This window comes from Oryzias latipes, chromosome 8 (genome assembly GCF_053564925.1).
Source record: "Oryzias latipes strain Hd-rR chromosome 8, Olatipes_Hd-rR_3.1".
In the NCBI taxonomy this organism is placed as follows: domain Eukaryota; kingdom Metazoa; phylum Chordata; class Actinopteri; order Beloniformes; family Adrianichthyidae; genus Oryzias; species Oryzias latipes.
Window position 1 is genome coordinate 24144697 of NC_136244.1, and position 14564 is coordinate 24159260.

The 14564-nt window shown below is 39.1% G+C and overlaps 1 protein-coding gene across 4 annotated transcripts in view; it reads left to right on the forward strand.

Annotated features, from left to right (window-relative positions):
- kcnh6a (potassium voltage-gated channel, subfamily H (eag-related), member 6a) overlaps positions 1-14564 on the forward strand; it is a 29165-nt gene that overhangs the window by 4856 nt on the left and 9745 nt on the right. For all 4 annotated transcript variants that reach the window (XM_078951833.1, XM_078951834.1, XM_011477833.4 and 1 more), the window contains 6 exons: positions 450-599; positions 1922-2025; positions 2799-3108; positions 3878-4080; positions 12369-12791; positions 14123-14549. In XM_078951833.1, coding sequence (XP_078807959.1) covers positions 450-599; positions 1922-2025; positions 2799-3108; positions 3878-4080; positions 12369-12791; positions 14123-14549 — 1617 coding nt within the window. The remainder of the gene's footprint in view (positions 1-449; positions 600-1921; positions 2026-2798; positions 3109-3877; positions 4081-12368; positions 12792-14122; positions 14550-14564) is intronic.

A 14564-nucleotide genomic window follows, 5' to 3' on the forward strand; every position in this document is an offset into this window, starting at 1 on the left:
CCTAAACAGATCTCCTCTGGGAATTCAAAAACATCCTTTTATATTTAATAAGAAGCAGATGTCAGACATGAGACATGGAGTCTGCTTTGTTGTTGTCATGGCGACGTAATCAGCTCAAATCCACTTTGCATCTGTTTGTTTAGCCTCCTGCTTCTGACTGCGCCGTCATGCTGAGTGAGCACGGAAAAGTGCAATGCAGTGAATGTGGCGTGATTCAGCTTTCCAGACCAATTTTTCTGTCTGTCTTTTTTTTATAACCTTTCAGACATCAGTGAACGCCTCTAAAGGCAGGAACATGCGTGGACCCTGACATGCTCGCCTGATCTGCCTCTCACACACTTTATTTTTAGACCTCACTGATTTTAGGTTGGAGGTCTACTGTACACGATGGAGATGTTTTCTGTCGGCCTCTGCATCACTTCCCTAAAATTCTGTCTCCCTCTCTACAGGAACATGCATACCTTGCCGGGTGGACATCGTTCCGGTTAAAAACGAGGAAGGCCTGGTCGTCATGTTCATCCTGGACTTTCAGGAGCTCATTGATCCGTCCCTCAAGAAGTCTGGCCTCAGACAGAGAGTTACTCAAGGATGGCTTTACTGTAAAGTTTCTGAAGATCTCATAAAAGTTTTGTAATTATTTAGTCTAAGTCAGGGGTCTGCAACCTGAGGCTAGAGCGGCATTTGATTCCTCCATTGAGGCTCTTTGGCTGTGAAAAAAACAACAATTTGAATAAATAATTAGTTTGTAGTTCTGGTTTATTTAGGTTTTGGCAGTTAAAATTAGATTTTTACTGAACAAACTTATGGTAAAAGGTTTCATCTTTTGTCAGAGGGGTTTATTATTACAATGAAGCACATTTTAATACTGTCTGGTGCACAACAGTGTCTGATTGCTCCTCAGAGGGACAGAATTATAAAGCACAGAACTGCATTACCATGAATGGATTACAAAAACATTTGATTCGACTACAATGCTAAGTTTATTTTTAAAAGTATGAAGTTGTTCCAAAGTAATAAAGATAGAAAACGTCATGTTAAACTTCTTATTTCTGGTCAATCTGCTGCAGTAGGAGGATCTTATTTGACACAGGGTGTATTTTATTTTGAAAGGAGCTTGCATGTGCTCCTGTCTAAAGTAGACGAAGAAGAAATTGTTAAATATTGAAAAATGTAACACTGGTTTAACTATTTATTGTAAATATTTAAAAGCGAAATTTTATAAATTAAGGCTGCAAAAGCTTGATGTATTTTTCTATAGACTTTGCAGCTTTCGCTGGTTTTTGGTCTGTAAGAAACGGAACCAAATGGCTCTTTTGGTGTTAAAGGTTGCAGGGCCCCTGCTCTAAGTGCTAGACTTTTTGCTGCATGCTGTTATTGACCCACTCCCATCATCTTTTCCCAGTGATCTTTTAATTGTGATTTTTGTTTTGGCCAAAATTTAAAAGAATTGTCATTTTCTAGGACATAGTTTCTACAGAGCAGCAGGAGTTAGATTACATTTGCATCTGAGTTGTGGGCGGGACTGTTGGAGCGGAGCAATCCCGCCCCCCTTCCCCTCCCCGTTGACGAAAGGTCGGAGCAGTAAGCTTGTGGCCCGCCCAACCTATTTTCTACGTCACAAATAAGCTATTTTCCAAACAGCATTTTTTTCGTCTGCTCCTGATTCACAATGATTTGAGCATGGAAATACTCAGAAGTGTACTTTCAAGCTTAATTCTTCCCCCACCACCAGAAAATTGCCACAAGAACATGTTAAAAACGCCTAACACATCATTTTTATGGGAGTTGGTCTAGAAGAAAACAGCCTGGGAACAAAGCTCTGATGCACTAAAATAAATATTTCAATCACTAAACCTCATGTGTGAAATTGGTAAATGAAAAGTTGTAGTGCGTCTGAGGTGAACAATTCTTTTACCTTTAGGTCAAAACCGCAGACTGAAGACGAAACTGCCGGTCCTGCGCTCAATGCAACGGCCTTCCCTTTCCAAAGATCAGTTTGAAGGCGTGGTCGTGGATTACCTGCAGGTGAAATGTGACACATTTGCACAAATCCAGAGATTGTGAACATTAACCTTCTTCTGTTGTCTGTAGAACTGTGTGGCAGTGGGTCAAATCTGCAGAATCACTGCCCCAGATTGGAAATCTTTGCACTGGTTCCCCCGTCAGCTTTAAGACCGATTTTTAGATTGTTTTATTAGTTTATACATGTCCTAATGGAATCGGATCTTTATTATAATTAGAGTTGCTTTTACTTTATCCCCCTCCATGAACTCCTCAGGTGCTCCAAGCGTCATTCCAGCGCTGTGGGCCTGAGGATGTTAAAAAAAAACTTAAACTCGTCTTTTTAGCTTCGCTTTTAAGTAGTTTTTACGTGTCCTTATATTTAATTTATTTCAGCCATTAGGGGGCTTGCATTATGAATAATATTTTTACTATTTATTTTATGTAAAGTACTATGTGATTCTCTGCAGAGGAAAAATGCTTTGAATATAACGTTGAATTTGAATAATTTTCTGATGTGGTCTCAGCAAAAATCCAAATCCTCATGAAATAAAAATATTCCAGGTGTGGTTTTAATCTACATGTGAGATGATTGGAATTACCTGCACCTGACTGTGGAGCTGTAATCACTTAAGCATATTCACAATCTGGAGTTGATGTTATGTACATGCTGGACTGTAGTTCACATTAATTTCTACTTTATTTTTCCGATTGTAGAAGATCCGACTCAAGAATGGATGGTGCTCAACTTGATGGTTTTCAGTGCAGTCAGTGACTTCTCTAATTCTGTTTCCAAGCCAAACAGTGAGGAAGTTCCGCTGAAAGAGTTCAGGATCCCGTCTAAAGAGAGCTGCATGCAGTCTGAGACAGAGGCTCTGATAGAGCAGGACCTGGATCCTCCGTCTCCAGCAGCCCATTCGGGCACTAAACGCCGCTCACTGCTGACGGACTTCCTGGACCCCAGCACCGCCTTCAACAGGGGGACTTTAACTCGAAGCTGCTCCAGGGACAGCGTCCGCAGCCTCAGACGAGCCTCGTCGCTGGATGACATCGATGGGATGAGGACCGATTGGAACGGCCGACAAGGAGACACCCGAAACAACAGCAGTGAGTGTCTCCCACTCCGATTATCTTCTCATCTATATTAACAGCGTTTCCGTGGGTCTCTTGATTGTGATTATGCAGTTTTTAGCCAAGAATGTAAAAACCTGTGGGGGTTTTTTAGGACATAGTTTCTGCAGAACAGCAAGAGTTCATTGGAAATTCACCTCTGAGTTGTGGGTAGGACTTTTGACCCACTTCTCACTTCCCATTGCTGAGAGATATCTGTTTACATGCTCCCACTAGCTTAAAGACCCTCTAACATCCAACCCAGAATTACTGATGCAAAAAAAAAAAAAAGAAAGGAAAAAAAGGCAAGCAAAGAGTTGTGAGACACCTGGCTTAGACAAGGAGAACAAAGACGTACATGCATTAGGCAATCTACAAGTGGATTTATCAGAATGAGCGGAGCAGTTTTGAACTTAATTTTCTTTATTTATGTCCTACAAAATGAGAAAAATGCCACAAAAACATGTTAAAGACACTAAAGATGGGATTTTCATTGGCGTGAGTCTTTTACAAACTCTAATATGTCACATGTCAGAGCGCTTCTGAACATGTGAAGCCATCAGAAGTTTATTCCAGTTAATTCATAAAATCTGTCCTTGTGCTAAAAAGTTAAACTTCATATTTTCTTCCAGGAAATCTATTAAAAGTACATTTATTTACACTTAAATCATGAGTCTATGTAATAATATTTAGCAATTTTACCTTTATTTTGAAAACCACAGTCAGACTGGATCAGTTAAAGTGACTGCGAATGTTGCCGCCACAGATCTGAGGTCCAGCGCTCCAAACTCCACCTCCGACTCCGACCTGATGAGACTCCGAACCGTTGGCCGCATCCCTCAGGTCACGCTCACGTTCGGCTCCGACGGCATGAGACCCCCCTCCCCCACCGAGATTGAAATCATCGCACCCAGCAAGGTGAAGGACCGAACCCAGAACGTCACGGAGAAGGTCACTCAGGTAACCCAGGTGAGAGGCTCTCTGCCGCCTTTGAAGGTATTTTGGAAGGTTCTTCCCAAGATGGCGTTTAAAGCAAATCCTATACATTTCCTATTCAAAGCTTGTTTGATAATGTCTCCTTTCATCTGACTTCATTAAAAACATAGTCTTGATAATCACACCCTCCCCTTCTTACCATGTCTACATCAGACAAACGCCTATAAATGGCGTGTGCATCTCATCATTGAGAGGCTTAGAAGTCGGCAATAACAGGCTGAAAGTGTGAAAGGATAATCTCACCTGGGGGGCGACTCCTGCGACGGTCGCAGCATAACAACTTCAGCGGCCACCTGTCATGACAGTGCGGTGTGTGCACACTTGCTTTGACACTTCTATATAAATGCACAGTGGGAAAAAATACCCGGAAAGAAGAGTCTTGATGATAATATTCAGAGAAAAGGTGATTTTGTTCCACTTATTTTTAAATATCTGTGCGTAACATATTTGGAGATTTCTTAATTTTCTTGCTTGTTGAGCACTTTCAGTTGATTGCATGGTGGTGTGAGTTGTTTTTAATATTGTTATAAATAGTCAAATGAAGGAGCTGGGAGCTGAAGATGCTAGTAACGATGTCCAGAATGGGAATTACAATCAAAGGGGTTAAAAGATATAAACACCCACTCTGGTCATCTTTTGATTCCTTTTCAAAGCGTTCCCAGTGGGTCTTTTAATTATAATAATGCCGTCTGCCAAAATGTAGAAGCCTGTGTCGTTTTCTGGTTTCTGCAGAGCAACAGGAGTTTATCAGAATTTCAACTCTGAGTTGTGGGCCAGGCTGTTGGGGCGAGTGAGCCTGCCACTACTTCCCATCATCCATCAGTTTACATGCTCTTCCGCTAGCTTTCAGCCCCTCACACCTGCAACCTAACATTACCAGTGCAACAAATTTAGTAATATTGGAGCAAGATGCCAGCTCGAAAGAGGAAAACAAAGACTTACGTGGATCTGCGCCTAATTCACAACTATTAGAAACGAAAATACTCAGAATGCAATTTTGAGCTTAATGTTGTTTATATTGTGACACATGAAAAAAAAATTCTTCTTGTTTTTTTGTCAAAGTGGGTCTTTAAAGATTCTTTATATATTTTAAGAAAATGTTATGGCAAATAAAAAATGAAAACTAGGAATGAAATGTGGGAAAAATTCAGGAAATCTGAACAGAAATAATCACAACAGAACACAAAATAAAAACTAAGGTAAAGTTTTGGATAAATAAATTAAAATAAAAGATTTATCTACAGTAATAAAAATCCCTCCGTTTAATTTTGGACCATGAGAGCAAAATACTTGGGTTGATGCCATTAAATCCAAACTGCAACATATTTAACTTATACATTTAGGGAAGTTGGCTCTCCATATAATTTACCAGCAGTTCTGGACTCTTGTCATCAATTTTTGAAAAGTGTTTTGGCTTTGAGTAGCCTCAGACAATGCACATTCCTGTATGCAGGCTTTGTCACTAATTGGAGATGTGATAGAAGTGAGATGTCACTTCACCACAGCAGCAGGGGATGTGAGTCAGCGCGCGATGTGTGCGAACCTGGAAAATCTAACCGGACAAACGAAGGTCTTCTGCGTTTCATTTTTCCGCTCTGCTGACATCAGAAAGTCATTTGGGTGTCAGGCAAACTTTGTTTTTTACTTTCAAAAAGGAAATTATTGTACCTTTTATTTGTCAACTCATAAATAGATTGACTAATAACTCTTTTATATAAATGTAGCTTCAAATGAAATAATTTGTGAATATTTTCAAACAGCTGAGGGAAGTTGGGCCTTTTTTAGATGAGCATGAAAAACTCCACCAGCTTCTCCATGAGAGCTTGAAATGCAATATTTATTATGAGAGTTATAAAGAATTTTGAAAACTGTCAGCAGTCAGATTTATAATTCAAGGTTCTACAAAACACTTTTTGTCATCTACCTCCTGAAGCCACGTGCACCTAACTGGGTCTGTGAGCTCTTCAACAGAGATAGAAATGAGGAAGTTGGCACCGTTTTTGTTTTAGCTTTCTGGTTCAGCTTATCAGCATTTGCTCTCAAAAACCGCGGCAGCTTTTTGTGGTTTGTTCAGCTGTCAGATGTTTTTAGATCATTGTGGTCAGTGTTGTAGCTCTGGTGGTGCAAAGCATGAAAATGTTTTCTGAAGAAATACACTTTTTATTGTCTCCTGTTTGTGTTTTGTGCTATATTTTCAGCTGCATGGCGGTGCAGTGGTCAGCGCTCTCACCTCAGAGTGAGAAGGCTCTGGTTTGAATCCCGGCTGGGTTCTTTCTGTGTGGAGTTTCCATGATGTCCTTGTACATGCATGGGTTTCCGCTCTCCAGCTTCTTCCCACAGCCCAAAACATGCGTCATAGGTTCATTGGTATCTCTAAATTGTCCCTAGGTGTGCATGTAAGTGTGTGACCCCACAACAGACCTGTTCAGAGTGTTACCCAACAGTAGCTGGGTAGGCTCCGGTAACCCCATGATCCCAAAAGCAATACTGCAGGTTCTGGAGATGGATGGACTTTCATTTTTAAAGGAGAAATATTCTTAAAGTAGTATTGTCACCGTTTCACAACAGTGCACTCAGTAATCATCTTTTTCTCCACCCGATAGTGAATTATAGTATTTTATTCATCAGAATAAGTAAAAATAGGCTCTGGCAGCCCTGTGGCCCCGAAAGGGAACAAACGGAAGAAGAAGTAGTTGTATTCATCAGAATATCGTATCAGACTTTTAACTCCGATCATCTTTTGAAAGTGTCCCCTGTTGTCTTTTAATTATGATAATGCTGTTTTTAGCCAAAGTCTGTGTTGTTTTCTAGGACATAGTTTCTGCAAAGCAGTAGTATTTCATTAGAAATTCACCTCTGAGTTGTGGGTGAGACCATTGGCAAAGAGCGACTCCGTCCTCCTTGTGACTAGTGGCCCGCCTAGCGTAATATTTTATGTAACAGATACAATCTTTTTCAAACTACCTTTTTTATCTGCTCCTGATTGGCAATGATTTGAATAAAGAAATACTCAGAAATGCAATTTTAAGGTTAATTTTCTTTACATATGTCCCCCATCACCAGAAAAATGCCACAAAAATATTTTTAAAACAATTTTCATCAGTGTGTCTTAAAGAAAAAAAACCTCACAAGATAAAAATAGTTTTTTTTAACATGATTTAAAGTTGTTACACATTTTCAGATGCAGATAAATGTGTCACCATTGCGTTACATCAGTCTGCAGGTCGTGTGTGAGGGTGTGCAGGGTTGTGTCCTGCTGCGATGCCGTTATGAAAGCGTGAGAAAGTAGCGGCCGCTGCGAGGCTATCGAGCGGCCTGATGCTGCTAATGACCTTGGCCTCTGCAGCTAATGGAAATGGAGGGCAGCTGCCATGAGTACCAAACGCCAGCGCGCTCCCTTCAAACCCGTCTCCATGTTGGAGCCACTTTCGGTCTTTTCTGCTCCGAAGTCTTTTAATCAATACTCCCGAACCAGCTGGAGTTTCTGGTCATTGCTGCAGGAACATGTTTTTTTAACCATGTCTGCAATTGGAGCAATTCAAAAAAACTTAATTTGATTTGATTAAAACTTGATCTCTTTGCATTTTTATTTATTGTACAAAACGAAATAGAAAAATAGACATTTTTCAAACTGTATTTTGGGCTGACAGATTCAGACATAACAGTTTTTCGAGTGTATTGACTAATCTAGATCAAATTAGATTAAAAATAATGTTAAGAATAAAAAGGCAATTTTAACCAGATTTCTTTTTTTGTGTGGAAAATATGAATTTTATTTGAATAATTATTTGTGGTGGCCCCTGTTTTAAGGGTATTACACAGGGATAATTAACAAAATAACAAATAAATTAAAAAATAACACATAAATAGAATTGTTATACAAGAACAAAATATTAATATGACTAATTAAAGACATTCTAATTGATTGTATCATAATTATTAGTTATATTTTAAGCAGAGTTGGGATTTTTCCTTCTCACTTTGCATTTATATATAGGGGGGGATTTTCCATATAAGGGCTTAAAAAATCTGATTTACCACTATAAGATTAAAAACTAAGTAATCTGATGCTCTGTTCTTTGTCACCAAGCACCCTGCAACATTTAGTGTGTCACTGTTTTGTCTGCATGATATAAAAAAACTGTATCTAAATTTAGGTTGATCTGACATTAAGTGATGTTCATCCAGCGAAAAATATCAGTGGAATTATATCAATTATCTCTACAGAATAGAATTGTATTTTTAAACCTTTCATGAGGGAACCGCATTCAAAATATCTTGCACACAAATTCCAAAAATACTCTAAATACATTGGGCACAAGATTGAAAAGGAGCAAATTGTTTTTTCTTTTCTTTTAAATAATCGTTATTAAAAAACATTTTTGATGGCTTTCCTCACAGCTAGTTCCTTTCAAACTTCAGTGTTCATAAATCCAACATCATAGTATATGTGGCATATGTCAAAATGACCATTTTCAAGCAAAGAAATAAAGAAGAGGATAAAAAAAGTGAAAATTTTGTTTACTGACAATGTTTTCAGTTGAATGGACATATGTAGTAATATTCTTCCTATATCTGTGTTATTTAGACATAGCACACAGATGCATGAGCTTTTGGACAATTTTGGAGTTCCTCTTCGGTTACGTTTTAACTTCTGAGTCTCAATTAGAGGTTTATTTTTAAAGAATTTGACTTCATTTTAGATGCTAATATTAATGCATTTTCCAAACAAAAAAATAAATAAATAAGCAGAGGAGGGCGGGGCTATGAGGAGGCAGGAAGAACAAGACAGATCCAGCTGTAAAGTCATAAGTTGAAAAGTCCTTCACGTTCTTTCAGTAACTTAAAGGCTTCTGCACCCTGTGGTGGAAGTCATCATGAGCATTCAGCAGAAACTTCAGCCTGTGAGTACTTTATTGCTTTTTGGACTTCCTGTAGTTTTTCCTAAAAGCTCCTGTTTTTTATAAGCTTCATGCACTGATTTGGTTGCTTCCATGTCTGCTTGGTGCTTCAGCAAGAAGAGCAAAAAACACCTCCCTCAGGAAAATGGCGTCATTCAAAATCTTATTTACAAAGAATTAAACATCATTTCGACATAATACTACATTGAAGGGTTAATTAAAAACAGATTAAGACAAAAGAAATCAAACTTTTAGACCAAAAATGCCTGTATCCATGTACTAATTCATCATAATCAAGTTTATATGGCTTGAAAAAAGGATGAAACATTAAAAATCAGTTAAAAATATTGATATTTAAATAGATAAACCTGGAGTTTGACATAAATATAAACTTACTTTGAAAAAAAAAACATTTTTTGCTGTTTTCGTCTTCACTGGTGCCTGTGTGTTCTCTGTCTTATATGTGTTAAAATTCTCACCTATTTCCCATTATAGTTATTTCTAAATGAATAAACAGAAACCTGTAATCTGTGGGTCAGATCAGTACAAAGCTGCTGTGTGTCATTTATTGGCAGTACTTGTTCTCTGGGGATCATAATGAAATAAAGTCGACAAAATCGATAAGTTAAAGTTCACGGATGAGCGAACCTTTACTTTGTGTTTACATTGTCATCAGAGCATCATGTTTTCCCATCTGCCGCTGCAGGGAGGACGAGGCTCTCTGAGCTTCAGAGGAACTCGCTGAATTCTCCGGGTTTTCATATCTCATCTATAAAAAGATTTATGGAGCATGAAAAAGTGGAATTGCAAAAAGCTCCATGCTTACTCCTTTTATGGGTCTAAAGTTATTTTCCTTGGCGATTTGCTCCTTCCCAATATGGCCAAGTGTAAGTTTAGTACCTTCAGTACAGAGACCTTAAAACCTTTTTTTTCAGTCTTTCTTCATTTCTTTCAAGAACTAGAGGAACAAAGAGATTAAATGCTTTTGCTTTGTTTTGTAGAACTACTGCAGTCACATCTGATTTTTTAGTTTAAACACTGCATTGGAACAGTGCAAAACAGTGTAAAACATGTTTATGCTAAATATTGCATGAAGAACAGGACAGACAGCACAAAACCCGCTTAATGATACCACTAACTCTAGGTCACGATTGACCAGAAGCGCTGGCAGTTGGAGTCACATGGCTCGACCATAAAAAGGGGTCACATGGTGCACAGTGGTAGGTGAAGCGACGGTGTGTTTGGTTGGGGATAGTAGCACTAGCTTGTCAGTGCTGGATGGTGGGGTTAGTGTCAGAGGATGCAGGAGAGGAGGCGGCCGCTGGAAAGCCTGTGGAGAGCTCTGTGCTCTGCTCCACACCAGGACGAGAACCTGGACGTGGATGCTCTCATCGCCGTACCGGTCAGTAGGATCTTCCCATCAATCATTTCCCCCTTCAGCGGGTGTTTTGGTCTTTGTTCACAGCCCTTCACAAGCCACTCAGAGGTGGGAGACAATGCTCTGAGAGGATCTGTGGGCTGAATTTTTAACACAGCAGTTTCCACGCTTGTTTTTCACACTTAGAGGTGGCACTTCAACTGCTGTTATTGTGCGGTGACACTTTGTTGTGGGGAAATGTGAACGTTTCAAAGCTTTTGGAGAAGACACTTGTGGCACTGTGCTGTCAAAAAAGGGCAGTTTTAGTTGTTTTCCAGTCTCCTCAGGTCAAATTACAAGCAAAAAACTAAGACAGGGGTATCCAGACTTTTTTGCAAAGAGGGCCAGATGTGGTTAGGTGAAAATGTGTGAGGGTTAACCAATCAGCTTGCATTCAAATGAACATTTTCATGAGAAATGTATTGCAATTGGGCATTTTCTTTTTCTTCACATAGAATTCCCCAGAATTAATGTGAATTTGGGATTTGAAAAATACAAAGAAGTCTGTCTGAAAAATAAAAACTTTAGTCAAATCTCATGAAATGTTATAAATTACTATTACATGCTCGCTGTAAACTTCCAGATTTAAACATGTGCACAAGAAATAAAAAAGGTTACCTTATTCAAAAAGTACAAACCAAAAGCACAATTGTTTTGTATTTCACTTGATGACATGCTGTCTACTTCCCTTTTCTATTATTTACATTTTAGAAATGAGCTCTAAAGAGAATTTAGCATAACCGAGTTTAGCCAATCACAATCAAGAAATCAGGAAAGTGTTAGGTGCTGCATATTCTTGAGTTTATGACGGGAGCCTGCTGGTCGGTGGAAATTTGAATGCAGCCTGACTTTGGACATGCTTGATCTGAGAGGATGCCTTTAAGACCTGTTCAAACAGAGTGAAATGCAAAGAAGAGAAGCTGCAAACCTCCTTTAGGATGAAATCTTCACACTGGAGAGGACCTAACTGTCTGTCATAAATGAGATAAAGATAAGCTAGGGGGAAATAAAAAAGCAAGTTACAGCAAAAAAAAAATGTATGAAGAATCTTTGATAAGACATACTAGTGTTTAAGGACGTAAATAAATCAGGAAGTAAAATTGAAAAAACAGGTAACAAATGAAGTCAAAATATTTAAAGATTCAAAACTGAAAACTATTGTCACTTTATAAACTAAGATCATTTAGCTGCTACATCAGTTGTACATTTTTTGTAGTATTTATAAAAAAAAAAATATTAAAATCGCACCAGTTTTCTGCTGAAAAACCTACTTACTGTATTTCAAACATGTGCTGTGCTCACACTAACCTTTGGAAAAGTAAGAATATGTGTGACCAAAATTTGTAAAAATAATTTCAAATTAAAAGCTCATCATTGATGCTACTATTTTCAGTTAGTGTCTAGTATTTTATTCTGAAATCCAACTTTCTTCTTTCTTAAGTGATGTTGATTTTTCTAAAACTTTGCTGGGCTTAATGGGGCGGCCGTGGTGCAGAGGTAGAGCGGTCGACCTCTGATCGGAAAATCACAGTTTTAGTTCCCGCAGTGCATTCCCGTATGTCGAAGTGTCCTTGGGCAAGACACTGAATCCCTCGTTGTTGCTGGTGGTTAAAGGTTGGTGTCGGTGTTTGGATGCGAAGCCGCCATTAGTGTGTGAATTTGTGTGTTTGGCTGTAAAGCGCTTTGGGCCTGCCAGTCTGCCCCAGGGCAGCTGTGGTTACAACAGTAGCTTACCATCACCAAGTATGAATGAGGAGTGAATGAATCATGGACACATTCTAAGCGCTTTGAGTGACTTGAAAAGCGCAGAGAAATCCAATCCATTATTATTATTATTATAAAGAGCTAAATGAGTTAACGCCGTTTACCATTTAAGTTCCTCCAGAAATGACTGGACACCAAAGAATGTCTGTCATCTTTAGTCTTTTCCCTCCCATCCTCAGGTGCTGTCTCTTGGTGCTGATGTGCTACCAGAATACAAACTCCAAGCCCCACGTATCCACAAATGGACCATCCTCCACTACAGCCCCTTCAAAGCTGTGTGGGACTGGGTCATTCTCCTGCTGGTCATTTACACTGCCATCTTCACGCCATATTCGGCTGCATTTCTCCTGAATGAGGCAGAGGAAGAACAGAGGCGGTCTTGCGGCTACACCTGCAACCCGCTCAACGTGGTGGACCTGGTGGTGGACATCATGTTCATCGTGGACATCCTCATCAACTTCAGGACCACCTACGTGAACCACAACGATGAAGTTGTCAGCCACCCGGGCCGCATCGCTCAGCACTACTTCAAGGGCTGGTTCCTAATTGACATTGTCGCCGCCATCCCCTTTGATCTCCTCCTTTTCCGCTCCGGATCACAGGTGATGAAGGCATAAAAAAAGGCAAACATTGCTTTCATTACTGCCCTGCTTGTTTAGAGAAGAAAAGATGATGGAACCTCTTTATTATGGGTGTATTTTTATTTATTTAACTTTAACTGTGGAAACTAACTCACACATTTTTAGGGTTTTGTACTTGCCATAAATCTAAAGTTCCCTTTGAGCGCAACGCTGAGTAATGGACAACAAAAGAAAACTATTGAACAGGAACTGATTAACTGTGTTGTTTTTGTTGTTCGTTGAAGGCTGTACACACACACAACCAGACACGGATTTTTGCTAATGATTATTTCGTGCGGCTGAATAACTCAAAGTCTTTCGATGCTGGCTGCCAGATAATAACCTGTGTTCCCTCAGCAGTCCTCTTTTGAACCTTCAGGAGTCCCTGAATGAGGAAATGTGCCTCTTTAGAGCAAAATTGGCATAAAGGGTCTGCATAGTTGCCAGTTTTTCATTCACTGCTAAAAGAAGTAGTCTAAAAATAGGAAAATACCACTAATAGTAAGAAGGAAATCACTAGAAATGAGTACAAATGTATCTGTCCTTGCAGATAAATTTCTTAGGTAAAAACAAGTCATTTTTACTTAAAAAAATCTTATAGCAAATCTAGAAACAAGCATTTAAAAAGGAAAAAAGAACTAAAAAAGCTAATTGTTACCCAATTGCTTAAAAATGTTAAGTACTTTTTTTTTTTTACTAGTTTTAAGTTTGTATAAGAATTTTATGAACCTAATTGTTGTTAATTTTAATAAAAGTGACAAAAACTAGTGTAATAGGTGGTAATGACTTATTTTTGAACACAATTTTAAAAAAAAAAGAAAATCTTACAAGTTGGCTCATCTCAATGAATCCTCATGAAATCTAAAACGACCACTTATTGTTAGAACATTTTTGTTTCCAAAATAAGGACAAAGAAAGTCAGTCTACCTTTATCGAACTTTAAAATAACCTCCTCAAAGTGCAATTTGAGATATTTTGAATCTTTAATTAAGTTTTTCAAGCATCAAAAATATGGAGCAAAAAGATTTTGACTCATTTTAATAATAATTTACCTTTTTCTAGATCCTTTCAATGAGAAAGCTTTAATGAGAAAAAAAAAATCTGTGCAGATTTTGAGAAAAGCTTTGCAAGGTATAGAGCACAGAGAAAGTAAAAAACGGTTTTTGAATGGACCATCAAGGTCTTTAGTGTTTGCAAGGATCAAATAGTTTGCTGTGTACCTCCAGTTACCTTTCATTACTCCTCTTTCCAGATGTTTTTGGACGGTTATGGATTTATTCCTGTGATGCTCACGCTCTGTTCTCCGTCAGCAGGCAGAACCTCAGACTCAAACCACTCTCATTGGATTACTGAAGACAGCCCGACTGCTCAGGTTGGTGCGAGTGGCCAGGAAGCTGGACCGTTACTCGGAGTACGGAGCTGCCGTCCTTTTCCTCCTCATGTGCACGTTTGCCCTCATTGCCCATTGGCTTGCCTGTATCTGGTATGCCATCGGTAACATGGAGCGCACTGGCTCCGCCCGTGTGGGCGGTATGAAGATTGGTTGGTTGGATAACCTGGCCGACCAGATTGGTAAAGAGTACAATGACAGTGACACAAGCTCTGGGCCCTCCATCGAGGACAAGTATGTTACAGCTTTGTACTTCACCTTCAGCAGCCTGACCAGTGTGGGTTTTGGCAACGTTTCACCAAACACCAACCCAGAGAAGATCTTCTCCATCTGTGTCATGCTCATTGGATGTGAGTAGATTGGGT